The 25483-nt window shown below is 37.7% G+C and overlaps 1 protein-coding gene across 1 annotated transcript; it reads left to right on the top strand.

Moving 5' to 3' along the window:
• The first annotated feature begins 736 nt into the window (after nt 1–736).
• On the top strand, nt 737–8708 carry MAD2L1 (mitotic arrest deficient 2 like 1). Its single transcript, XM_017497571.2, has 5 exons — nt 737–1665; nt 2507–2653; nt 5997–6117; nt 7132–7235; nt 7824–8708. Exons 1-5 carry the CDS (start codon nt 1593–1595, stop codon nt 7994–7996), a joined length of 618 nt encoding a protein of 205 aa, XP_017353060.1. The 5' UTR covers nt 737–1592; the 3' UTR covers nt 7997–8708.
• Nucleotides 8709–25483: the final 16775 nt, after the last annotated feature.

The following is a 25483-nucleotide window of genomic DNA, read 5'->3' as shown; positions in this document are numbered from 1 at the left end:
CAGCCTGTAACCTATCACACCCATGTTTTACTCTTCAAACTGATCAAAATATGATATACAACACTGTACTGGGAGAATTCTAAGATGGTTCCCCACATTCCTGGCCCCTAGAGAGCACATCTACATAATCCTCTCCCCTGGACTTTGGGTAGAACCTACAAATATGAGGAGATATTATTTCTCGGATTAGGTTCATCAAAAGGGAGATCTGACTAGGTCTGACTTAATCAGGTGAGCATTTAAAAGGGGCTGGAATTTCCCTGAAGTCAGGGGAATGGGAGGTGTGAGGCGGCCTGTGGAAGGGCCAACTGGCAAACAAACGGCTGGCCTCTGGCCAACAGCTAGCGAGACAAAAGGGATCCTAGTCCAACAACCACTTTCTGTCAGAGGGCTGAGAAGGACCCCAAACCTCAGATGCGACCCCCCACTTGCAGACCCTTTGATTTCAACCTTGTGCGACTGAGCAAAGCAGTCAACTATGCCACGTCCAGACTTCTGACCTACAGGACTGAGAAAACAAATAGATGGTGTTCTGAAGCCACTGATTTGTGGTAGTTACGCAGCAATAGAAAACTAACAACATTCAAGTATTTCTCATATAATAACAGCATGTCTGGCAGATATAAAAGTTTTTCAGGCGTCATTCTACAAATATCTTCCCACCTGCTCTAAGAATTCTTTCAAAATTGGCATGAACATTAATTGTGCAATATCTCCTTAATAATTCTCACCCTTTTCAACGAAAAGCCATTGAGTTTGGTGAATCAAGACACACTAAGTATTCTTCAATGCTGATGAGCCTCTTTGGTGAGGTGACCTTAATCCTGTCCTGCCGCCTAAGGGTGGGCAGGGTGTACAGAACGCAACCTGGACTTCTGGACGCAGCCACCTACCGCCCCAGACTCGCCTACGCCTCTGGCCTCTGAGGGGTGCCTTAAGCCCAGGACAGAAAAGAGGAAGCAGTTCCCCTCTTTAATCCGTAACCCAATTTCTCGGGAAAAGCCGCGTTCCCACACAGAAAGCAGACCCTCCAAAGCTGCAGCGTGGCTACCGCGCACGCGGGAGCTTCACAAATTCCCAAAGCATCTAGCGGAAGTTTAGACTGTTCACTAGGGGTCACGTGGGCCACTTCGGGTACAGCGGGCAAACAGTTCATTTCAGTTTGAAAGTAACTTTGAAACTCGGAAATTGTACTCCATGGTCTTTCAGTTCATAAGCGTAGACACCGGCTACTGAAATTGGAATCGTTATCTTCTTGCCTCGGCCCCAACTAGTAGACTAGGACCAGAAGACATCCAACCACAACCTACCGGAGCTTCACACAGGCACAGCAGACCAAGTCCACCAACTGCGCCTGCGAGAACCGGCCGCGCCTGCGAGAACCGCCTGTTCCCGCGAGATCGCAGGAACGCGGAGAGAAAGGGCAGGACCCCGCCGCGTAGGGCGGAGTTAAAGGCTCGTCGCGCCTGCGCAAAAGGCCGGAGGACGCGCTGCGTCGTTACTTTTGAAACGCTTGGCGGGGAATTGTTAAGGAGCCGCTGCGGTCGCTGTCCGCGGAGTGGAAGCGCGTGCGTTTGCTTGTGTCCGTGGCCATGGCGCTGCAGCTCTCCCGGGAACAGGGAATCACTCTGCGCGGGAGCGCCGAAATCGTGGCCGAGTTCTTCTGTAAGTCATCGCGCAGGCCATGGTGGGGGTGAACTGAGTCCTGGCGGCTCATTAGGCCCGCGGCTCGGCCTCCAAGACCCGGGAAGGAATCTGGGGTGAGGCGGCTGCAGTCGCTTCCTCCCAACGCGTTGCTAAGGTGGAGCGGCGGGCCTGCGTGCTGCTGGGGCCTACCTCACATCGTAGCCTCTTCCAGAGCGTTTGTGCAGAACCACTCCACCTCCCACCGCTTACTTCCCGAAACAGGACAGAGTGACTGGGGTGGGCCCTGGTGTTGTGTGTAGGGGGAAGGGAGGATTGTTTTGTTTTGTTAACTGCGGCCGCACCCTGACCCTCCCACTCTAAGTGATTATGAGGCGTGAGGCTGGCGGTAGACAAGATTTTGGGAACGCTTGTTCTCGACCAGGCCCGCTGCACGTTCTAAAGGAACCTGGCAGGATTTGAGAGGGAAAGGGGAAGATGCAGGCTTGCCTGGAGCACAGTGACTATTAAGTCAGTTGCTAACTCGGATGTAACAGCCTATTTTGATATCCTCTAGCCTCATAATATTAATTTGGACTTGGTTTACAATGAGGTGAAATTTGGCAGTGGTAGGTTGATACACTTTGGATTTTTTTTTTTTTTTTATTGCCACACGAAAGCAAATACCTTTCTTACTTAGAAGCAAGACTTTTAAGGATTTTTAATGCCACTTTGTACCTACTCTGCTTTGAGCGAGAGACAAACACGTGTGTTCATTTACAGCTTTATTGCGTAATGAAAATATAACCACATCTGAATATATTTTATTTTCCAAAGTTATGTAGTGATAAAGAATTTTCTGTAACATTTCTTTTGTTTGCAGCATTTGGCATCAACAGCATTTTATATCAACGTGGCATATATCCATCTGAAACCTTTACTCGAGTGCAGAAATATGGACTCACCTTGCTTGTAACTACTGATCTTGAGCTCATAAAATACCTAAATAATGTGGTGGAACAACTAAAAGGTATTTAATCATTGGAAACAATTTGAGTCTTGTAGACTAGGATCCACATTTTCAGGCATCTCAAGTAGTAATTTTTTCCACTCTGCACATAGAAGTGTAGAACATACTAGCATCGCAAATAGTAATTTTCAGTTGGGAGGAGGCAAATAATATGTAAAATGGAAGAAATCCACTCTTCCCCTCACTACATTGTGAGTGGGCTGAATATTTTGATGTTAGAAATCTGATAGAGCTAAAAAAGATAGTCTTCATCAACTCCTTTAGAAGTGGCTTTTGCAGTTAATGTTGCTAAATGGAGCAAGTTGGAATTTTACATAATTATATGGTGTTCACTAGCTGAGAAAATATACATAGTCTCAATATGATATATTAATTTTCTGTAGTCTTATGTTATCATGAGATTAAGATCAAGAAACATAAAATTGGATTCAACCAGAGAACTAAATTTCAAAAAAAGAGAAAGATTACCTACTAAATAACAGAACACCAACAGGTTTTTTTGTTTTGTTTTGTTTTCACCTATTTCTCTTTGTCGTTTACAAAAATTCTGCCTGTGATACAGTAAGCCTTTTCTGTCTGAACACTCATTATTTTTTTTTAGCTGTATTACCTCTTGGATGAATACTTGTTCATCTGTTTTTTTTTTCCTTTCTAGAATTCCTGCTAGTTTCTCTTGTGTTTCCCTCCACTTAGGATGCTCATTTCTAATTTTTCAAATGTTTCTCTCATTTTATCTTCTAAAATATTAGTTTCAAAGAGTATTACAGTGGCCATGATTTTTTTTTTTTTAATTTAGAAATCATTTATTTTGTTGTTGACCAGAATCTTTTGTTCCAAATGTGGCTTCTTTATCGTTTTCATGGCATTTTTACTAACCCATTTTTAATATACTCTTCTGATGATGGCCATCTGAACTTTTTTAGCTTGATAACTCTCTTTGAAGCTGCACTATCCTCTAGGTAAACTGTTAACATTGACTTGCCATTTATATGTACAGGAGTGGAATCCCTCAACAACCTGTGCATGTCAGGTCTCAAATTGACAGGCAAGGGAAGATAGCCCTATTGACATTTTGGCCTGGATATTTCTTTGGTGTGGGTGCTTTTATGTGTGTTGTAGAATGTTTACCAACATCCGTGACCTCTACTCATCAAATACAGTAACAAACCCCCTTGCTCTGACAACCAGAAATGTCTCCATATGTTATATTGCCAGATATACCCTAGGGGACAAAACTGCCCTTGGTTGAGAACTTCTGCTGTAGTGGATTGGTATTGTCTAAACAGCAAGATGAGACATCTTTTGGTGTGAGAATAGGCCTCTGTTCTCAGTGTACACAGGAAAGACATTGATAGGAGCAGTCCTCCTCTCCCAGAGTTGCAGCCAAAATTGGGAGTCAGGAATAAATTATCTACAGTGAGTCATAGGGCTGCACATCTTTTTTTTTTTTTTTTTTTTTTTTTTTGAGAAAAAAAGGTTTTTTTTTTTTTTTTTTTTTTTTTTGAGAGAACAAAAGGCTGTATTTTTCTCTCACATCATTCAGCCTGGAACCTCTAGGCAACTGTGGATCTGTGCCTTCATCTTAATTTGCTAGAGAAGCAGATATTGTCTAAGCCAATGGTTTTTACGTTGTCTCCTTTGAGACTGAATTGATGACATTTCACCTTATGTGTGTCTAGACCTTCCTGTTTAACTTTTCCCTTTTATTTTGGTTAAAGTGGAAGAATTGCTCTTGCCTAGAGGCAGGTTGTTCTGTTTTGAATGTCATTTCCTCTAGCCTTTTTAGGGTCTTTATCCTGTTCTCTCTTGTATTTTCCGCTTCTGTGTTTTGATTGTAATTATTCCCATTGGTTTCATCTCTCCAGTTTTAAAGAAAGAACAAATTACCACCCAGTCTCCTCCTTTTCAGAGTGAAACTAATACAAAGTTGTTGATAAATGCCAATGAATCACAAGGCCCACAGGCCACATCCAACAGATGGTCTATTTTTGTACTGCCCATAAGCTAAGAATGTTTTTACACTTACAGGTTTGTTTAAAAATAAGCAACAGAGATCTTGGTGGCCTATAAGCCTAAAATATTTACTAATTACTCTTTCTTTACAAAAACTTGGCCGACTCCTGATAATGCTGTTTCAATTTCCGAGATTAATTCAAGCCTCAATCTGAGCCCCTGTTCTCTTTTTAATTTCTCTTTAGGTGATCTTTGACCTTGTATAGCTTCACTTAAAACCTTTGTGTAGTCAACTCATAAACTTGTATCTATCCCAAGCCTCTTTCTCCAGACTCATATATCCAGCAGCTATATCTTTATGTAGCTATCTCAGAGATAATGTACACTAAAGCATGCTAAAAACTAGATTTAGGATCATCTCCAAAACTGATACTCTTTAATTCTCTCTTTTTTTCTCTCAATAAATGGCTAAACTGTCCAACCAGAAATAAACTTGGAAGCTATCCCTGAATCATACTTCTTCCAAACTACTGTGACTAAACCTAATAAATTTTAACCATGAAATCTCTTAAATCTATCTACTGCTCCATCTCTACCAGTTTATCCCCCTAAGCTTTCATTAACTCTTGCTTAAATTACTGATTAACTAGTGTCTCTAGATCCCCTCTTTACCATCTCCACTCCACTTCCATATCACTGCTAGAATGATAGTTTTGAAATACAAGTCTAATGGCTTTGCATCCTGCTTCACATAAGTAATGACTTCCCTGGTCTTGAAGTGTATATTTCTTTAATTTGATCCATCAGGCTTTTCATGGTCTGACTCCTACTTATCTTGCCAGGATTACCTTGTTTTATTTTGTTTGTTTCTTGATTGCAGTTGTAGTGGACTGTTTCCAGTCCTCTAATTATATGCTCTTCCCTTGCGAGTATATCTTCTTTCTTCTCCTTTTGCATGTTTTTAATGCTGTTTATTCCTAGAGCTAAACTCAAACCTTTTCTGACCTCCTGAGTGGCTCAAATTGTCCTTTTTTTATACTCTCATTGCACTTATCTCTCTCTTTCATAGCAGCCATTACAGTGATAATCTCTCATTTATTGGCGTGATGATTAGACTAATGCCCATCTCCTATGCTTTTATCTTGGATTAGGATGAAAGTACCACATGTTCAGTATTCTGTCCTTAGCACCAGTTACTATACCTGGCACAGATACTGAGAATTTGACGACAGAAGTTAGGTTATTGATGGGGCAAACTTTGTTGCATGTAGAAGGAGGTACAAGATACCAGTGGTAGGAATTTGCTGAGAATAGGGAGTAGGACCAGAGAAGAGAGCTACTGTATAATGCAGTGGACCAAGAAAGATGTCTTCCTTTTTATATATTGCAGATTGGTTATACAAGTGTTCAGTTCAGAAGCTGGTTGTAGTTATCTCAAACATTGAAAGTGGTGAGGTCCTAGAAAGATGGCAATTTGATATTGAGTGTGACAAGACTGCAAAAGATGACAGGTAAGTAGGAATTGCATTATTTCTACTTTGATTTTTTTTTTCAAAACTTATTTTTTATTACTAATTGAGTTCTATTTTGAACTAGTTTTATATAAAATATAGTTTGTTTCTGAGTTATATTTTCTAAGATATCTTCAGTCACCTATGGAAAAGAATTGTCTTCAGTTTAGCTTATCATTGATTTGTATATATAATATACTTTTAACATAATTGTCTTTAGTCTAAATCAGTAGTTTTCAAACAGTATTTATGGTGACATATACAAAACTACACATGATATACTAGATGGACCATTTAATGAATTGTTCAAAGATATTTCTGACTATAAGGAATAATCTTAGACTCACACAATTTAAGATGCAGCTCTGCTCTACTTCCTTTAATGCCATCTGTTTCCTAAGACACTTCATAAAGTTCTCAAGGTTTCAGACTCCCTGGAAAAGAAATCTCCATCTTTATACTCTAATGTTTAGTATTGTTCTAGGCATGCTTTTCTGTAAATGCAGAATCATTTCTCATAGTGAAATACAGTTTGCTTCTGAAGCATTTGGTTTATTTTAGGAAATTTTTAGCTTATAAAAATAATTAGATATATAATTTAATGTTTTATTTGAGACTATAGGAAATTAAACATTCAGGCATTACTAAAAATACTGAAATGATTATACCAATTAAACATTTTAGATACACTTGTTATTTTTATTTCAAGAGATGCTGAAGTTTCCCTGTCTTAAGGTGGTTGGCAGATTTTCTAGTCATCTGATACTAAATGACCTGACATTAAGACCAGCTCTAAAAGATGACTGGCAGGATAAATGAAGTAATACGGTTGTACATTGTGCCTGCTAGATTATAGGTCTTAAGGATATTTTGACTTGTATTTTTTACAAGCCACCTTTTTAATGCATTGCTTGTTTGATATTGGGAGCATTTAATCAGATAAATAATCTTACCACTATGTTTAAGACCTAAAATGAATGAATTGATTTGTTTTGTTTTGTTTTGTTTTGATAGTGCACCCAGAGAAAAGTCTCAAAAAGCTATCCAGGATGAAATCCGTTCAGTGATCAGACAGATCACGGCTACAGTGACATTTCTGCCACTGTTGGAAGTTTCTTGTAAGTATTATACTACTTCTTGTTGAATTCAATGGCAAAAAGACTAAGCTACTATTTTAATCACTCCTTTATTAAATTTTGTCTTATTTATTAGTATTATGTATTATAAATTGAAGGAAAAACATTATAAAGCAAAAGTAATATATGGTAGTCTCCCTTTTCACAGGGAGACCCACAGCAAATACATGAAACCATGGATAGTATGAACCCTGTATATATTATGTTGTTATGTTATGCATACATACCTATGATAAAATTTAACATATAAATTAAGCACAGTAATAGTTAACAACAGTAATACTAAAATGGAACAATTATAACAATATACTGGCCTCACTATTCTTGCGCTTTGGGACCACTATTAAGTAAGATAAGGGTTACTTGAACACAGTCATTAAATTGCCACAGAAGTTAGAAAGATATGATATTTTCTTTACTAAAATAAATGTTCATCAAGCAAAATAAATTAGTGATTAGAGACCAAGCCATATGACCTTTTCTAGTAGTGAGTGGTTCAAAATAGAAGAGAGGCAGCAAGATTAGTTTTGTTTTTGGAAAAACAATTTAATGATCTTATCCCCAATTTAGGTTCGTTTGATCTGCTGATTTATACAGACAAGGATTTGGTTGTACCTGAAAAATGGGAAGAGTCAGGACCACAGTTTATTACCAATTCTGAGGAAGTCCGCCTTCGTTCATTTACTACTACAATCCACAAAGTAAATAGCATGGTGGCCTACAAAATTCCTGTCAATGACTGAGAATGAAATGAGGAAAATAATGTAATTGTTATTTTGAAATGTGGTTTTCCTGAGATCAAGTCATCTATAGTTGATACATTTTATTTCATTGGTTAATTTTGGCATGGAGAAAACCGAAATTATACTTACTGAACTGTGTGTAATTGTTTTTCTTTTATTTTTTGGTACCTATTTGAGTTACCATGGAGTTAGCATCATGAGCATGTTGCACATTGTTCAAAAGGAACCAGGATTTTTTTGGTCAACATTGTAATGTAAATTCCTTTGAAGATAGTAACTGTAGATGGAAAAACTTGGGCTATAAAGCTAAATGCTTTCCTACATCAGATGTTTTGGTCAAGTAGCTTGACTCGGTATAGGTAAGGAGATATTTAAATATAAGATACAGCAAAGGAAGTCTATTTAGAAGCTTTGTTAAGATCCTGAAAGTAATAATCTATAAACAATGAAATATTGCTCTGTTAGGTTCTTTTGACATTTTTTTCATGTATAGTTTTCCCTGTTTTTGAATCAATTTCCAATTATTTGACTTTAATTTATATAACTTGAACCTATGAAGCAATGGATATTTGTACTGTTCAATGTTCTGTTATGCAGAACTCCTAAAAATGTTTTTGTGTGTGTGTGTGTGTGTGTGTGTGTTTGTTTTATAAAATCAAGGTTTAAGTGAAAGCAAGGAAATAAAGTTGTTTGTTTTAAATTTGTCTTAAAATATTTTGATACTGGTTTGGTGTTGATATAGTTAAATGGTAATTAGAATAGATTCAACATAACTAATTCTTGTTCTACAAAGTTATAAAGCTTAAGGATATAAAGTTGAGTGAGTTGAGGTATCTTCAATCTCATGAATAAACCAATCACATCTTATTCATCTCATAGCAATAGACTTAAAACTATTACTTCATCATTGTGAAAGGATAAATGTCCTTTGGAGTTAGTGCAACAATTTCAGTTGAACAAATGTTGGTTTTAGTATTTACTCTTAGCCTTGTTGTCAGCTTACTTTTCCTCATATATGTAAAGACTATGCTTATCTCTGTTCTTTCATGAATACCTTCATCTGGTACATGTTTTCTGTCCAGCTCTCATGTACATGTTTTTCCAAGGTCAGTTTAAGGCAGATTTGTAAAGTCTTCTCTAAATCTTATCTCATTTTGTAATAATTTATTAATGCTTAATATTAGACACTAAGTTCTTTATGTGTATTGACTTATTTAATCTTCACTTATTTTTAAGTAACTGCATATAGTCTGAATCTGTTCATTCAGAAATTGCATATTGAGCAAATACTCTGGATCAAGGGCAGTTGCTGGGTTCTCAGTGACAAATTTGTAGATTCTTCATATCTTTATGGAATAAGTGGACCACTGGTGTTAGCTAGATGATTTCAAGAAAAGTGGCAATTAAATGCTTCATTTGTATTTGAACTATTTCTGAGACGTGAGACTAAATTCTGTGAAATCACTTTTATTTTTTTTCCAAGACGGAGTCTTATCCTGTCACCCAGGCTGGAGTGCAGTGGCGCAATCTCAGCTCACTACAACCTCCGCCTCTCAGGTTCCAGCATTTCTCCTGCCTTAGTCTCCCAAGTAGCTGGGATTACAGGTGTGTACCACCATGCCCAGCTAATTTTTGTATTTTTAGTAGAGAGGGGGTTTCACCATGTTGGCCAGGCTGGTCTTAAACTCCTGACCTCATAGTCTGCCTGCCTCAGCCTCCCAAAGTGCTGGGATTACAGGTGTGAGCCCCATACCCAGCCGAAACCACATTTTTAAAGGTTGTGTATATAATCTGGTCATTCAACTCAGCTACTATTATTAAGAGGATTAAATTCTTAGATTTTTATATCATTTGCCTGTTACTGTTTACTCTGAGGTTTCTGGGGAGCTAGTCATGACAAGTCATTTTACCCCTTACAGATTATGTATCAATTAAGAAATACACATTTTGGAGCTGAGTGGGAGCCAAACTATTAGCTTTATTGAGGTCAAGCTAGACTAGAAATGTTTTGCCCTGTAGCTCCAGGTGGACCATCGCACCCTTTTTCTAGACCTTGAGGCTTACCTCAGGAGGAAGACATTTAAACCAACAACCGAAAAAGAAAATAATCACGGTAATGTAAGACCAAAAAAAACAAAAACCAACAACCGAAAGACTTGTGACTGATTTCTACACCATGTTAAACAAAGAAAAGCTAAGGTTCTAAGAGAGCATGATGGGCCTCTGAGCCTGGCCTGGACTCTGGCTCAGTGTTGCTTACCATAGGTAGAGGTATGAAGACAGGTTAAGCCCATCAAGGTCTTAAGTAGAGCCCAGGAGAAACTGTACTATATCTGGCCTTCAGGATCTTTTTCCTAGTGTCATCAAGCAAAGAAGTCAAACCTCTGTGGAAATGCTTATGCAGAGGTGTTAACAGTCGCATGTATTAGTTGGCTTTTGCTGCACCTATCTCATTCTGCTGGAGGGACATTGGTTAGTTAAGGCTGAAGGCCAGCTTCAAAATTTTCACACTGACCAAAGCAAGTGAAGGCCAAGCCTAACTTTAATGGGGCCAGGAAGTATACTCCTCCCATGGAGGTGGTGGGAAGGGTACCAAGAAGTTTGATAACAGTTACCTAATGGACTAGAGGTTGTCAAACTCTGTAAATGGCCAGGTAGTAAATAGTTGTGCTTTTGAAGGCATATAGTCTCTTGCACCTACTGAAGAGGCTGAAAGCACCCATAGACAATACATAAATGAATGAGCATCACTGTGTTCCAGTAAGAAAAAAAAACATGGCTGTCTGCTTTGGCCCCAAGGTTATAGCTTGCCAATCCCATAATAGATCACAGTTTGTTCTTTTGGTCACAAATTTTTGAACCCCTCCCTAGTTCAAAGCATTTGATATTGTAATATTTAAAGCTCACTTGTAAAACATCATCATTTGTTGGCTTCATCCACAGTATCTCAAATAGAATGTCTCTCCCAAATATACCGAAATTCCATATTATCTGAAGCACAACTAGCTCCATTTTCTTGACATGCTTCATCCCACAGTTCACAATTCTTACCTGAAAACTTGGGAAAGGATGTTCTTTGGCACATGATGCCATAGAAAGAGAGATATGGACTCTATCCTTTCATGAGTCTCATAAAAGGAGACCCTTTTTATGAGACTCAATAGGATAAAGAGCCCATGCCACTATTTTTATTTGTTTATTATTTTCTTTTTTTGAGATGAAGTCTAGCTGTGTCGCCAGGCTGGAATGCAGTGGTGCAATCTCGCCAGACTGCAACCTCCACCTCCTGGGTTCAAGTGATTCTCCTGCCTCAGACTCCCAAGTAGCTGTGATTACAGGCACGTGCCACCACGCCTGGCTAATTTTTGTAATTTTTAGTAGAGACAGAGTTTCACCATGTTGGCCAAGATGATCTTTTATCTCGACCTTGTGATCTGCCAGTCTTGGCCTTCCAAAGTGCTGGGATTATAGGTGTGAGCCACCATGCCTGGCCTCATTCCTCTATTTTTAATCATATTTTCACTATATAGACATGCGTATTGAAAAAAATGCTTTTATTAGTATAATGTACTAACATTTCTTATGTTCATTAACCTATATATTTTAGAATATAGAATCAAAGATTATTAGCACAAAAAAGTAGGTAACTTCATAGAACATTTGTTTTCATTTAGTATGTAAAATTTACATGAAAGATCAGAATAGCTATGTAATACTACATTGTAACTCCTGTATTTTCCACCAGATGTCACTGATGCTGTAATATTCAAATTAAGATAACTTGGTTCTAAAGACTATAAGCTTATTGGAAAAGCAATGTTACTTATAACATAGGGATTTCTGGCTACAAATATATAAATACATGAAGGGAATAAACATTTAGCATTTATTATTTGCTAGTCACTTTACATGAATTTTTACTTAGTTCTCATGCTTTTGTGCATAAGTAAAGTGGAACAAGGGCATGCAAATTGTGTTGTGGTTTTTGAAGTTTAAATGGTCTCTTCTGTCCCTGGCTAAGGAAACACGCAAATTATGTTGTGGTTTTTGGAGTTTAGACGATCTCTTCCTTCTGTCCCTGCCCAAGGAAGTTCATTGTGACTCCCCAACAAGCACATCAAAAGGAGTATTTCGTCACCTTTTTCCTCTTACCCTTTACATCCTTTTAGCAATAAAGTGTTCAGAACAAACTGGGTTTCCTTCACTGTGCTTTGCAAAACTTGTTCGTGTTTTATTGGATAACTTTGTATTTACACTTTCCTCAGATAGTCTGTTGTCAGATGATTTTGACCAATGATCGGGAGGAACCAAATACAGAGGACTTTATCCTATACCTAATCTATATTGTCTACAGAATAAATCAGGTATGAATTTGTGAACACTAGTGAAACAATTTTCCAACTAATCAGAATTGTTTGTTTAGTAACCTTAATTACTCAATCTTTGGTGAATTATTTTTGGTTTAACTTGTAAATAATTTATTCTTTTTTTTAAATGTGTGAAATATTTCTAGTTATTTTGTTCAATGTGACTTTGAGGAGTTTATGTTGGAATAGCTGTGAAATGGAAAATTTCTACTAAATTTCAAATTTTATTATCTATTTTTAAAAATAGATCTTTTAGAGATCTTTCCTTTCTTCATAATTATAACTTTCAAAGCCAGCAGTATTCACTGAGGCTTATTTAAAAAAAAAAAAAAAGAAAAACCTAGTTGGGCAAGCTACTTAATCTTCATTAGAGTTAACAATTCTGTTCCAATCTGGCAAAACATTGTAGCCCTAGCAACAAGACTGTTAGGAAAGGCCTAGAGAGAAAAATGTCAGAGTTGACCCTCTGATTACACAAGTCGGTTTATGTTACCATTTCACCTATTTTTGTCCTCCACCATGTGATCTATTTTTAAAACAGAGAAACATAATATAGTTACATTTATCTGTAAAAAGCCCATTTTATCTACATTCATCTGCACCATTTTGCTATGCAAGCTTGTTTGCACAAAGGAACTTACATGAAATCAAAATCTTATTGTCTTGGAATTTTATCTGTGCTGAAAAAGTCATCCCAAACGTAAGCTGGACCACCCATAGTCCATTTCCTTGCAAGAGAAAGATTCCAAACACTTAAAAAAAACTCTCTAGATATGGACATATCCAGTGGATGCCTAGGCATGGATATGAATTTCTTTCTGAAATGGCAGTCTCACTGACCATGTACATATGCCGATGGTTTTAAAGATTGAGTATGTGATGTGCAAAATATTTCATATCTAACATACAGTTATTGGATCATTGTATTTACACTCATAACAGCCAGGACAGCTCTGTAAAGAACAAGCTGTAAAAGGAAATTCATGATTGATCATCTTACTGTGTGCCAGGCACCCCTGAAGTGCTTTGCATCTGTTCAGCTGACTCCTAAATGAATGGAGATTGGGGTTAGTGGAGAAATAGAAGACTTGGGCCACAAGCTGTGGTCTTTGATACTGATGATGGGACATGGGGAGAGCCATGAGATAAAGGCAGTGAAGTCTCAGTCCCAAATGAGGAGTCCTCTGGAGCAAGGAACAGCCCCCAAACCTCAGTTCAGGGCTGTGAGGGAAGGAGAGGGTGGAGAGAGAAGGACTAGATCCAAAATAGAAATTCTATAACTCTACTGATGCCTCCATGACTCCAGAGGAGACCCGTAAAACAAAACCGTGAAGAAACACTAGGGAGTCTGAATCCTTTACAGAGCATCTTTAGCTCAGTTTTTGGGCAGGGAGGGGATCAGGCTTCAAATTCATTCATTACATGCATTATCTCAATCCTCACAACAAATGTGTGAGAATTGCCATCCCTATTTTATAGATTTAAGAACTAAAATTCAGGAAAGTTTAAGTAATTTGCCCAACTGCAAACATCCAGAATCCATCTGCTGGCCCAATTCCCAAACCAATAAGAACCAAATCTTTTTGTTATATCTTGTTTCCTCTCAAGAGTCTAGGGAACAGGAGTGGGTTCTCCTCCACCCTTAGCCACAAGAACACTAGAATACCATATGAATCGCACTCCAAGTTGAGGAATTAAGAACTTGCAGTTAGAATATTTGAGTATTGCATTAACTTTTCATAATACTGCCATTAAATGTTCACACAGGGCATTTTGCTTTAAAACGGGAGTATTCGTTTTCTTTCTAGCAACATTTCTTCTCTAATTCTTTCACTTGTTTTTGTAACCAAATATGTTGGAATTTGTGCTTAACATGTAATCTTGATCCTTCTACTTTGTGAGTTTTAGCCAACTTGAGACATAGATGCAGGAAACAGGAGATTGAAATTTATTGTATATATTATTACCGAAATTACAACACTCTATAGTAAAGCTGGGTAGGAGAATGAGGCTTACACTTAAGGCAGAAATAGGGTTTGCTACTCCTTTTTAAGTGAACTAAGCAGCCTGTGTAGTCACAGGTGGAAGGGCCAAACAACTTCATTCTTCATTTTCCAGCCCAGCTCCAACCTGAGAGGAAGCCTTGCATGCTGAACTGCCAAGGGCAAAATTAGGAAGCTCTGTACTTGAGCTCCTACAAGCCATAGAAAAATTTCTTTGCTGCTTGGGATGCAGTGAGAGAGAAGGTGGAGAGAGGGCCCCAGAATATTGCTCCAGTGCTGTTTTCTGTCATCAGGTGTGGAATGGAAACCCTAAGAATGAAGTAACAAGCATCCCTCCTGCTATTTGCCAGCTTTTTCTTCTCTTAGTATATTACAGTGTGTGTTCCACTGGCATTATGTAAGGTGATTTTAGGTAGCATGAGGACTTTATATATATGTTGTAATCAGAAAAATATGTAAGATTTTAACACATTGTTTATCATGAGTAAAAAATTGAGCAAATGATTTTAAAAGTATATACAATATTTAAAGAAAAATATTATATCAGTATTAGCGTGGGTGATATGCAGGCATGAAGGCCGCATACATATAAAGGAAGGTTGGGAAACAATGTCATAACCCACTGGACTTAAGCAACTTGGAAGTAAGCCAGGGTGGGCTGTTCCTCTCAGCAGGGAAGTTGCTTTCTCACAGGGCCTTTGTGTTCTCACTTTCCTAAACTTGCCTTCTTTCCACACTAATTCCCTCCAGAATTGCCAATGGGCATTTTGCTTTTTGCCAACAGAAGTCTCTAGCAACATGAGCCAGACAGAGCTGCATGCAGAACCCTAAGCAGAAAATGTATTCCCCATTCTATTTCCTATTACTAATTACACCCAGTCATGTTGTCCAGAATGAATGAATGTATTCATTTTATATTCATGTATACATTCATGAATGTTCATGAAATGAATGCAAAGACCAGATCAACAGCAACATAAAAATGTTCTAAATTTGAACAGTATTAAACTCTTCTCATTTTTTAACTTACTCCAAACTAAATTCCCGCACAAATGAAAAGCCCATAGAAATTAAAGTCTAAATTCCTTCACTCCCAATTCTATACAGTTGGCTCATTCTCAGCCACAGGGTCTTATGCTGATCCCTGGGTTCCTGTAAGTTCAGCTGTAACCTGGGCCATCTTTCATAGGAATGGATATGGCTTCTTCAGTCTCTTCAAAATTAATTCAAATTTCTAATTAGTTCAGTTCTCCAAGGGGCAACTAATCACAAAAGAAACTGCAGCTCCACTACTTAGCTATTATAAGCGAAATTATGGTCCCCAAATTAAATGAATGATGTAATCTTTTTTTGACAAGGCTGTTGCCAGCCAAGGAGCATAGCAGATAACTTAATGGTATCTGTGTTGTAGACAGAAGAACCTGAGAACAGCTGGGTTTCAGTTCCAGGGAAGGCCAGTCAGCTGCGCCAGTGTCAAGAGTTCACAGGCTGTAAATCTATCTATATACACTGAGCGGAAACTGCCCATCGGCAATTGTTTCCCCATGTTTTGTGTGTGTGTGTGTGTGTGTGTGTGTGTGTGTGTGTGTGTGTGTGTGTGTGTGTTTGGTAGTGGTGGGGGGTATGGTGGCAGTGCTTCTGGCAAACTCCGCATGTCTATTATATACTTTCTCAGTGAATGGCATATGAGACATTATTCCTTCTTAGAAAATTTAGATATTCTGGCTTCTACATGTCTAACGTTTCATGCTTTTAGCACTTCAGTGCAAGATTGTGATTAGTCTAGATTAAACCTCTACTCCCAAATTCTTCAGGTACGTTCTCTCCAGCAGCGTGAAGTCTCTCCTTTATTCCCATAAAGGAATGGAGCAGTGACCATCACTCTACTCCCTCAGCACTACTTTACCTTAATAATATATCACATTTTATTTATTCCGATTATAGTAATTGTCATCACTATTTCACAGGCTTTTCATTCCTACCTAGGCAGGTCAAATTGGTCCTAGATGATCAATTATTAATCACAGTCAGGATTTTTTAAAAAAATATTAAACCACAAGGATCACAGAAAGAACCAGTGAGTCAAGCTTACTTTTCTCAAGAAATTAGAGAAGGATGTCAAAGTTTAGCAAAGCCTTAAGGAGATTCTAGATATGATGGATTGAAATTGTCAAAAGTTAGTATTCCTAAGAATTAGGCCATTATAAAGACAGAACACATCAAAATGGAAGAGGACCCCGGAACCCCCAAACTTCCGGGCAGGTACATTTTCTGTTGCCCTTTTATTTCTTCCTGTCTCAGTTGGACTTGATGAGTATGAGCAGAGTGACTGCAGCTGGGGAAAGAAACAGTGCCAAGAGCTGCAGCTGCAGGAAGTTTTATTTTCACTTTTTTAACTTTTATGGTGTAAAATTAATATATTCATAAGTTAATAAAATAAAAAAGTATAGAATGGTACCAAATGAAGAGTAAATTTTCCACCTGTCTTCATTCCCCCACTCTCCACTTTTAATCTAGCTCCTTATTTTAAAACATGTTTTGTTCTGTTAGTGGTTAGGACCATATTTTTAAGCATATGTTAATATTCCTATTTTTTTGTTTTTCAATTTTAGGTCACATCTACTGAAAGATGAGAAACTTAGTTCATGTTTCTTTATCCATCTGCTCCTAAGTTTTTCTAGTCATAATATTTTTGTTTTTCTGGTGATTATCTTTATAATTTTAAAGAATATATTCATACTCTGTATTTTCTTGCATCAGTTTTTGCATCTTGATTCCTTGCTGTAGAAGGTACGAGAATATGTGTCTGACATTGCTGGCCACATCTCTCTGCTACCTTAACATTCAGACTTATTTTTTTACATTATCAATTTTAATATTAGTTAGATTCTCTTTTATAGTTATTTTCTTCCAGCTTTTTTGATATGTTGACTCTACAAATTGAAATAGCATTTTCATTATTCTGATTATTAAATTATGCCTTATTGATGGACCAAATAGCATGAGTCTACCTATTGAGGGGGAAAAAAAATGTAATCTAGTTTGTTAAAACTGAATGATGAATGTTCCAAGTGTCAAGATCAAAAAAGGGGTTTATAAACTCAGTCTTTAAGCCTTCTTATTATTCATTTGGGCAATAATATCTTTAATTTCCAAGAAATTAAACATAAAACATAAACATCTTTAATAGTGCTTGATTCTAGCCACCCAGCCATTTGCTTCTTGACTATGAAGCTGTTAATATTTGTTAAAGATGAATTTTTCTTCTGTCCTCTCAATTACCTACTTTCTTCAGGAGTCACCTAGTATATCTGTTCTGCTTGGACCTTCACATTTTTGCCGTTTCTTTCTCCTAAATTTTGTGTTTTAAAAATCTATATGAATAATGGAAAAAAAGTTGATCAATACTAGTAGCATGGTTTTCTATTATGGTACTAGGATTCTCCCCTTAATAAAAAGACAGATGCCATGACTTGTGTAGATATAAGCTAGGAGTACAATTTAGGGTACATTTAGATATTTTGTTCATCATGTATTTTGCACAATTATTGTGGCTTTAAAAAATATTGCATTAAAATATTATTTATCTGATTTAGTTACTCTAGGGGTACACCCTCAAATTTTTATGTTCCAGGCTTTGTTCTCACTGTAGTACCTGCCTTGAGACCAGGCCTGAAAGAGTGAACATCATTTCCAGTTATGGTCAGCAGAGGGCAGCAAAGGACAGTGGAGTACTTGCTTGCTCGCAGGGCCTGCGTATCCTTAATTTTGCAAAGACAAAAATCAGGGACTGGGAAGTGGAGGTCCAGATGGTCAGAATCAGAAGGGAAATTACTCACAGTGACACTGACCCAGGATGGAGACCAGGCTGAGCAGGGAGTAAAATGGCTTACTCAAAAGGAACCGTCAGATCGCAGCCCGGTATCTGTCACAGAGATGTGAGCAAGTAGACCTCAGGAGGTGAATCATCCCTTGAGTCCCTTCGCAGTCCTGACCGACTCCCAGCCTCACTCAAGCCCACAGTGTGGCTCCTTAGGGAATCTACCATCAACAGTGGGAGAGAATGCAAACTTTCTGTCTGAGAGTTGGTAACATGCTGCCAAGTGCTTAGGGGTTCCAGAACCAGCCATTTTGGTGAGGAGAAATTGAGTGGAATATGGGCACCAAATACAGACCCTGAAGGCTGATGACGATATTCACATGTACATGCCAGCTAAATAATTTGGGAGCCTGCCTAAATGCGATATGCTTTAAAATATATTCCTGCCTCAGACCCAACACACATCTGGGCAGAAACATTGTTTTGTTGTGCAAACACTATTGTGACTTTGGAATCAAGCATACTGGACTCTGAATTGTTAGGTATGTGGCTCTTGGTTACTTAACTGACTGAGGCTCAGTTTCTCCATCTGTAAAAATGAAAATACTGATTCTTATCTCATAAGGCTACTTCGAGGAAATGCAAATTATTTGCATAAACTACCTGGCAAAGAGCTTGTCCACCTGTGGTTGCTTGCTGGACTTTAGTACCTTTTCTCTCTCTCTTCCCTTTGGTTATGGAAGAATATCCATAATATTGCTTGCTATTTTGAAATGTAAAGTCTTCATATCCCCTATAAGCATAAGTGACATTAACTGAGAGATTACTATGTTGGGTACCACACTAAGTTTTCTATGGCATTATTTAATACTCATAACAACCCTATGAGGTAACTTATCATCATCTCTGCTTTGCAGATGAGGACATTGAGGCTTTAATAGTATAACTGGTTTTCCCAGTGTCACATAGGCAGTAAGTAATGATCAGGGATTCAAAACCAGGTAGTTTGATTCCAGAGCGCATGCCTTTAATAGTATACAACCTCCTTTTCTATGTAGACATTTCATCATCGATTAAAAAATTTAAGAGGAAAAATGGAATTAAGAAAATAGCTGTTTGTCAGGCACGGTGCCTCACACCTGTAATCCCTGCACTTTGGGAGGCCGAGGTGAGAGGATGCTTGAGCTCAGGAGTTTGAAAGCAGCCTGGGCAACATAGTGAGACCCTGTCTCAAGAAAGAAAGCAAAAGAGAGAGAGGAAGGAAAGAAAAAAGGAATGAAGGAAAGGGAGGAAGGAAAGGAAGGAAGGAAATAGCGTAGTTTTCTTTGTGATGTGCTTAAATGTTGGTATTACTGGCGTAGCATCACCTTGCACTATCTCTTCTGTTTGATTTTTAGGGTGAAAATTTAGTGTTTAAAGAAATAAATGAAAGACTGCTATGGACTGAACTGTGTCCCCCTAAATTCATATATTGATGCCCTCACCTCCCTCTCTCCCTGCCACATAAAAATACAATGAAAAAGTGGCTGTCTACAAGCCAGAAAAAGAGCCCTTACCAGAAACCAAATATGCCAGCACCTTGATCTTGGACTTCTAACCTTCTGTAAGAAATAAATTTTTCTGTGAGAAATTTATTTTCGCCGTGAGAAATAAACTTTTGTTTATTTCTGTGAGAAATAACTTCATTGTTTAAGTAACTCAGTCTATGGTATTTGGTTTTAGTGGCTTGAGCTGACTGAGACACAGACTCTGTCACTGTTATTCTATTAAGGGTTCTTCTATCAAATTAAAAGAAATAACAAGAATACTTTTTATTGGCTTTTTTCTCATTTTTTTTTTAGTTTTTTAAATTTTTATAACGTGAAATTTACCATCATATTATTTTAAGTGTACAATCAGTGGTTTTAAATACATTCATAATGTTGGGCAGCCGTTACCACCATCCATCTCCATAAACCTTTTTCATCTTGTGAAATGGAAATGCTGTGTCCATTAAAAAACAACCCCTCATTCTCCCCTCCCTCCAGTCCCTGGTAGCTACCACGCTTCCTTTTGTAACCATAATTTGTCTGATCGATCTAGCTGATTTGTGTGTTGATTAAGTTCATTGTTTCCCACCTATTTTTTGTCTGGTTGTCCAATTCATTATTGACAGTGGGTACTAAAATTATTGTAGAAGTGATGATTTATCCATTCAATTTTCAGTTTTTGCTTTATATATTTTAATGGACTGTTTTTAGATGCATGCACGTTATTGTTATAACTTCTTACTGGGTTGAGCCTTCTGATTGTGCAGTGTCCTTTGTCTCCTCCTTTGTCTCTTGTTCTTGTCTTTTTTGATTTAAAGCTTTTTAAAAAAAAAAAATTATAGCCACCTCTTCTCTCTTCTGGTTACTGTTTGCAGGGAACATCTTTTTTCATCTTTTCACATTCCATCTATTTGTGCCTTTGGATCTAAAGTGAATCCCAATACCAGGCGCAGTGATGCATGCCTGTAGTCATAGCAACTCAGGAGACTGAGACAGGAGGACCATTTGAGTCCAGGAGTTCGAGTCCAACCTGGGCAACACAGTGAGATCTCATATCTTATAAAAAATTTAAGTTTTTTAATGCCCATGGATGATAGACTGGACAGGGAAAATGCAGCACATATACACCATGGAATACTATGCAGCAATAAAAAATGATGAATTCGTGTCCTTTGTAGGGACATGGATGATCCTGGAAACCATCATTCTCAGCAAACTGATGCAAGAACAGAAAATCAAACACTGCATGTTCTCATTCATAGGCGGATGTTGAACAATGAGAACACATGGACACAGGGAGGGGAGCATCATACACTGAGGTCTGTAGGGGGGAAATAGGGGAGGGACAGCTGGGGGTAGGTAGTTGGGGAGGAATAACATGAGGAGAAATGCCAGACATAGGTGATGGAGATGGAGGCAGCAAACCACATTGCTATGTATGTACCTATGCAACAATCCTGCATGTTCTTCACATGTACCCCAGAACCTAAAGTACAATTTTATATATATATAATTTTTTTAAAAAAGTGAACCTCCTGCACAGAACATATTTTGGATTATGGTTTTTAATCCATTTGACCAGTCTTTTGATTCAGTGTTTAATTCATTACATTTAAATTAATTAATAATAACAAAGGACTTCTAACAGTTTGCTACTTGTTTGCTATATGCTTTGTAGTTTTTCTGTGAATAATTTTCTGCATTACTGTGTTCTTTTGTGTTCAGTTGATATTTTATATTAAAAGTTCGCATTTCTTTCTCATTTCTGTTTTTATATATTTTATATATATAGCTGTTTGTCTTTGTGGCTACCGTGGGGATTACATTTGACATTGCAAAGTATGTCAATCTAATTGGGTTTTTTACCAGCTTCACCTCAATAACATCCACATCTGTGCTCCCTTACAGGTTCATCCCTACTCCTTTTGGTTGTATACATTATGTGCCCCAAAACATAAACTAATACAGGTATACCTTGTTTTGTTGTGCATTTTATCACACACACAGATACTGCATTTTTTACAAATTGAAGGTTTGTGGCAACCCTGCATAGAGCACATCTATCACTGTTTGACTTTTCAAAAATTGATTACAGCTGAGTTCATCTCACTCAGTTTGCTGAGCTTCTTGCATATTTTTAGTCATGACTTTCATCAAATTGGGATGTTTTCAGCCATTATTTCATTTCTTCAAATATTCTGTCTTTTTCTTTCCTTTTCTACTTCTGTTTCCCACAATGTGTACATTGGTTCACTTGATGGTATTCCATATGTCTCTTAGGCTCTGTTCACTTTATTTAATCTCTTTTCTTTCTGTTTCTTAGATTTCATGTTTTTCACTGTCTTATCTTTACATTTGCTGAAATCTGCCTTTGAACCCATCTAATTAATCTTTTTTTTTTTCAGTTAGTGTACTTTTCAGCTCCAGAATTGTTAGTTTCTTTTTAGGTTTTCTATCTCTTTATTAATATTTCCATATTGTTTATACACTGTATTATTGGCTTTTTCCACATCCTCCTTTAGTTCTTTGAGCATCTTTTGGACAATTGTTTAGAAGTCTTTGTCTAGCAGATTTGCCATTAGGCCTACTTCAGGGACAGATTCTATTGGTTATTTTTTTTCCTTTGAATGACAGTGCTTTCTTCTTTTTTGTACATGTCTTTTTGTGAAAATTTGGACATTTTAGTATAATATGGAAACCCTGGAAATCAGATTCTCTCCCTTCTTCAGGTTTTGCAGTTTTCTGTTATTGTTTTTATATATTTAAAAAGTTGTTTTGTTTCTACAACAAGGATCAGCTTAAAGTATAAATTTAAAGTCTTCTGAGGTCTTTTCTGAGCCTCTATCTTTCCCTGGATATAAGTGTTCACTCTCTCATTTTCCCCATTTTGCAGCTGCTTTTGAATGTCCTAATCTGTATTGTCTGGTTCCAAAAGGGGGGAAAACAAAAAAAAATGAAGGGGCATGGAGAAGATCAGTGGTCCTATTTATCTCTTGGAATTAACTTCAGCCTGAGGGGCAGGGGCTTGCAACAATTGGGAGGAGGTACAGATTTCTTGTGGGAGACAAATTTCTGGTGCTTCCTAGTCTTCCCAGAATTCTCAGAACAATGCCATTTTGGAAGAAATTAAACTTTAGCTATTACATGTAAAAGTAATTATTACATGACTAAGGAAAGCTCCTTTCATTTTTTTTTTTTTTTTTTTGGAGACCGAATCTAACTTACTCTGTCACCCAGGCTGGAGTGCAGTGGTGCAATCTTGGCTCCAGGTTCAAGCGATTCTCCTGCCTCAAACTCCTGAGTAGCTAGGATTACAGGTGTGCAACACCATGTCTGGCTAATTTTTGTATATTTTGTTGTGGAGATGGGGTTACACCATGTTGGCCAGGCTGGTCTCGAATTCTTGACCTCAAGTGATCCACCTGCCTCGGCCTCCCAAAGTGCCGGTATTACATGTGTGAGTCACTGCACCTGGCAATCTCCCTTCATCTGTCTAAGGAAATGGTTTCTGTCTTTTGCTTCACTATGAGAAGATGGTATCAGAACACAATCTTTTTTTCAATATATACCTAATAAATCATTCACAATACTGGTTACATGTAAGAATCACCTGAAAAGCTTGGAAAAAAAATACAGGGGTTTTTTTTTTTTTTTTTGTATTTGATAAATTAGTACCTTTGGAGTGGAGTTAGAGGTGGGTGCATAAAAACTCCCACAAGTAATTCTAACGTATGTAAGATTTCGTTGCCATTGACTAGATTCTAGAAGGAGAGAGGTCTCTAACGCTGTGTAAGGGAGGAGCAGGGAGTGTGGAAGAATCACCCTGCGATAATCTGGCAATTAGGAAAGGTACAGAGGTAAGTCAGCCTACATTTTTTACCTTGAATGTGTTCTGACACATGCTTCCTTCATGGGAGGACATAAAGTGTTACCAGTGAAACTTCAAGATTCTAAAAACGTCAGGCTGGTCCCAAACGAGTATTGTCCCTTTAAAAGCTGTTAGAAGTCTGTGGAAGCCGGTATTTAGAAGCCATTTCTATGCCAGCTTGTTTTTTAGGATAAAAGGCCTTAACAAAATTTAAAGGGAATAATGGAATTTGCATTTTTGGCCCCTACCTACCTCTCTTGAATTACTTCACTTTCCTGTACCTTCAGTTGGTGCCTCCAATCCAGCAAACTATTTTATACCTCTGAAACTTGATATAATCAAATCATATCCCTTCTTCATTAAATAATGAAACTTCTCCCAACACATTCTCTCCCCCCACCTGTCTCCTCTCTCTTTCTGTCTTTTTCCTCTCTACCACCCCAGCCCAGTTAATTCCAAATTATTTTTTAAAGCTTATTTCAAATGAGCTCTTCAAGGAGGCCTTCTTTGCCTGCCTCTCCATAATGTAAATAAGGTCTTACTCCCTCTTTATATCTTGCACCTTACTCTTTCATTTTTCTTTGCAGTTTTTACCAAAGTCTGATGTTATGCAGTTATTGATGTGAGTATTTGGTAAATATATACTTTTCCCATTTAAATCTAGGTTTTGTGAAAGTTGGGCCTGGCTCCTTTTCGTTCCCTACCCCCCAGACGTAACCACTTGCCTGTTTCCCGCTACAGGTTCAAACATTACTTGTTGAATGAATGAAGTAAACAAAAGAGAGACTTTCTTGTCCCCATCCATGGAAGAAAACAATTTATTCATTCAACAAAGTTTTTCAGATGTCCCCAAAGTGCCAACGTCTATGAGAATTAAAAAATAAATCAAATATAGCCTCTTTCCTTCAGGTTTTCAGAGTCTATAGGGGAATAAAAAATACATATCCATATAAGTATTTAAGAAACTGTAAGGGAAACCATAGACTTTATTAGTAAGATCAAATTTCAGTACAAGGATGCCAAAGGAAGGAGACTTTCCACATGAGAAGGCTGAGGGGGCCTCACTGCCCTGGGCTTGCATGACCTCCTATGTCAGCTGGATTTGAGTCCCCGCATTACCTCATGGCTGCTTGGCTTCGAGGCATATCACCTATTTGTGCACCCACCTCCTCATCTGTGAAAAAGTCAGTCTTCTAGTGGAAAGGGAATGCTGTTTTTACATAAAATGTTTTTAGCAGAATACTGTAAGTTCTCTAATACTAAAGAAGATATACAGATGACAAATCAACATGTGAAAAGAAGTTCAGCATAATTAACTATCAGGGAAATTCGAGTTAAGTCCACACAATGAGATATCACTACACACCTGTCAGCACAGCTAGCATGAACAATGGCACCAAATACTGGCATGGACATGGGGAAAGTAGATTACTCATGCAGTGCTGGTAGGAATATGATATGGTACAGACACCTGGAAAACAATTTGACCATTTCTTTAAAAATTAAACATGAAGCTAATATACAACCCGGAAATCACATTCCTGGGCATTTATTCCAGAGAAATGAAGACTTACTGATTTAAAAACGTGCCCCCAAATGTTTATAGAGGCTTTATTTGTTATAGTCCCAACCTGGAAACAAACCAGAAGCCCTTCAACAGGTGAGTGGTTAAACAAACTGAAGTACAACCATACCATAGAATACTACTAAGTGAGACAAATAGATGAGCTTTAAATGTCTGCAACAATCTGCATGAATCTTCAATTATGCTACATGTAAAAAATCCACAGATGTACCATATGATTGTTGATGTAACATTCTTGAAAAGACAAAATTATAGAAATGGAGAACAGATTAGTGGTTGCCAGGGATTAAACGTGGTGGAGATGGGAAGGAAGTT

This window comes from Cebus imitator, unplaced genomic scaffold (genome assembly GCF_001604975.1).
Source record: "Cebus imitator isolate Cc_AM_T3 unplaced genomic scaffold, Cebus_imitator-1.0 Scaffold233, whole genome shotgun sequence".
In the NCBI taxonomy this organism is placed as follows: domain Eukaryota; kingdom Metazoa; phylum Chordata; class Mammalia; order Primates; family Cebidae; genus Cebus; species Cebus imitator.
Note: the sequence above shows the minus strand (reverse complement) of the source record. Positions and strands in the feature narration are given on the sequence as shown.

Coding starts and splice junctions, on each gene's coding strand:
- MAD2L1 (XM_017497571.2), top strand. CDS start 1,593: ATGGCGCTGCAGCTCTCCCGGGAACAGGGAATCACTCTGCGCGGGAGC. Junction 6,118..7,131: donor AAGACTGCAAAAGATGACAG/GTAAGTAGGAAT, acceptor TTGTTTTGATAG/TGCACCCAGAGAAAAGTCTC. Junction 7,236..7,823: donor GCCACTGTTGGAAGTTTCTT/GTAAGTATTATA, acceptor TCCCCAATTTAG/GTTCGTTTGATCTGCTGATT.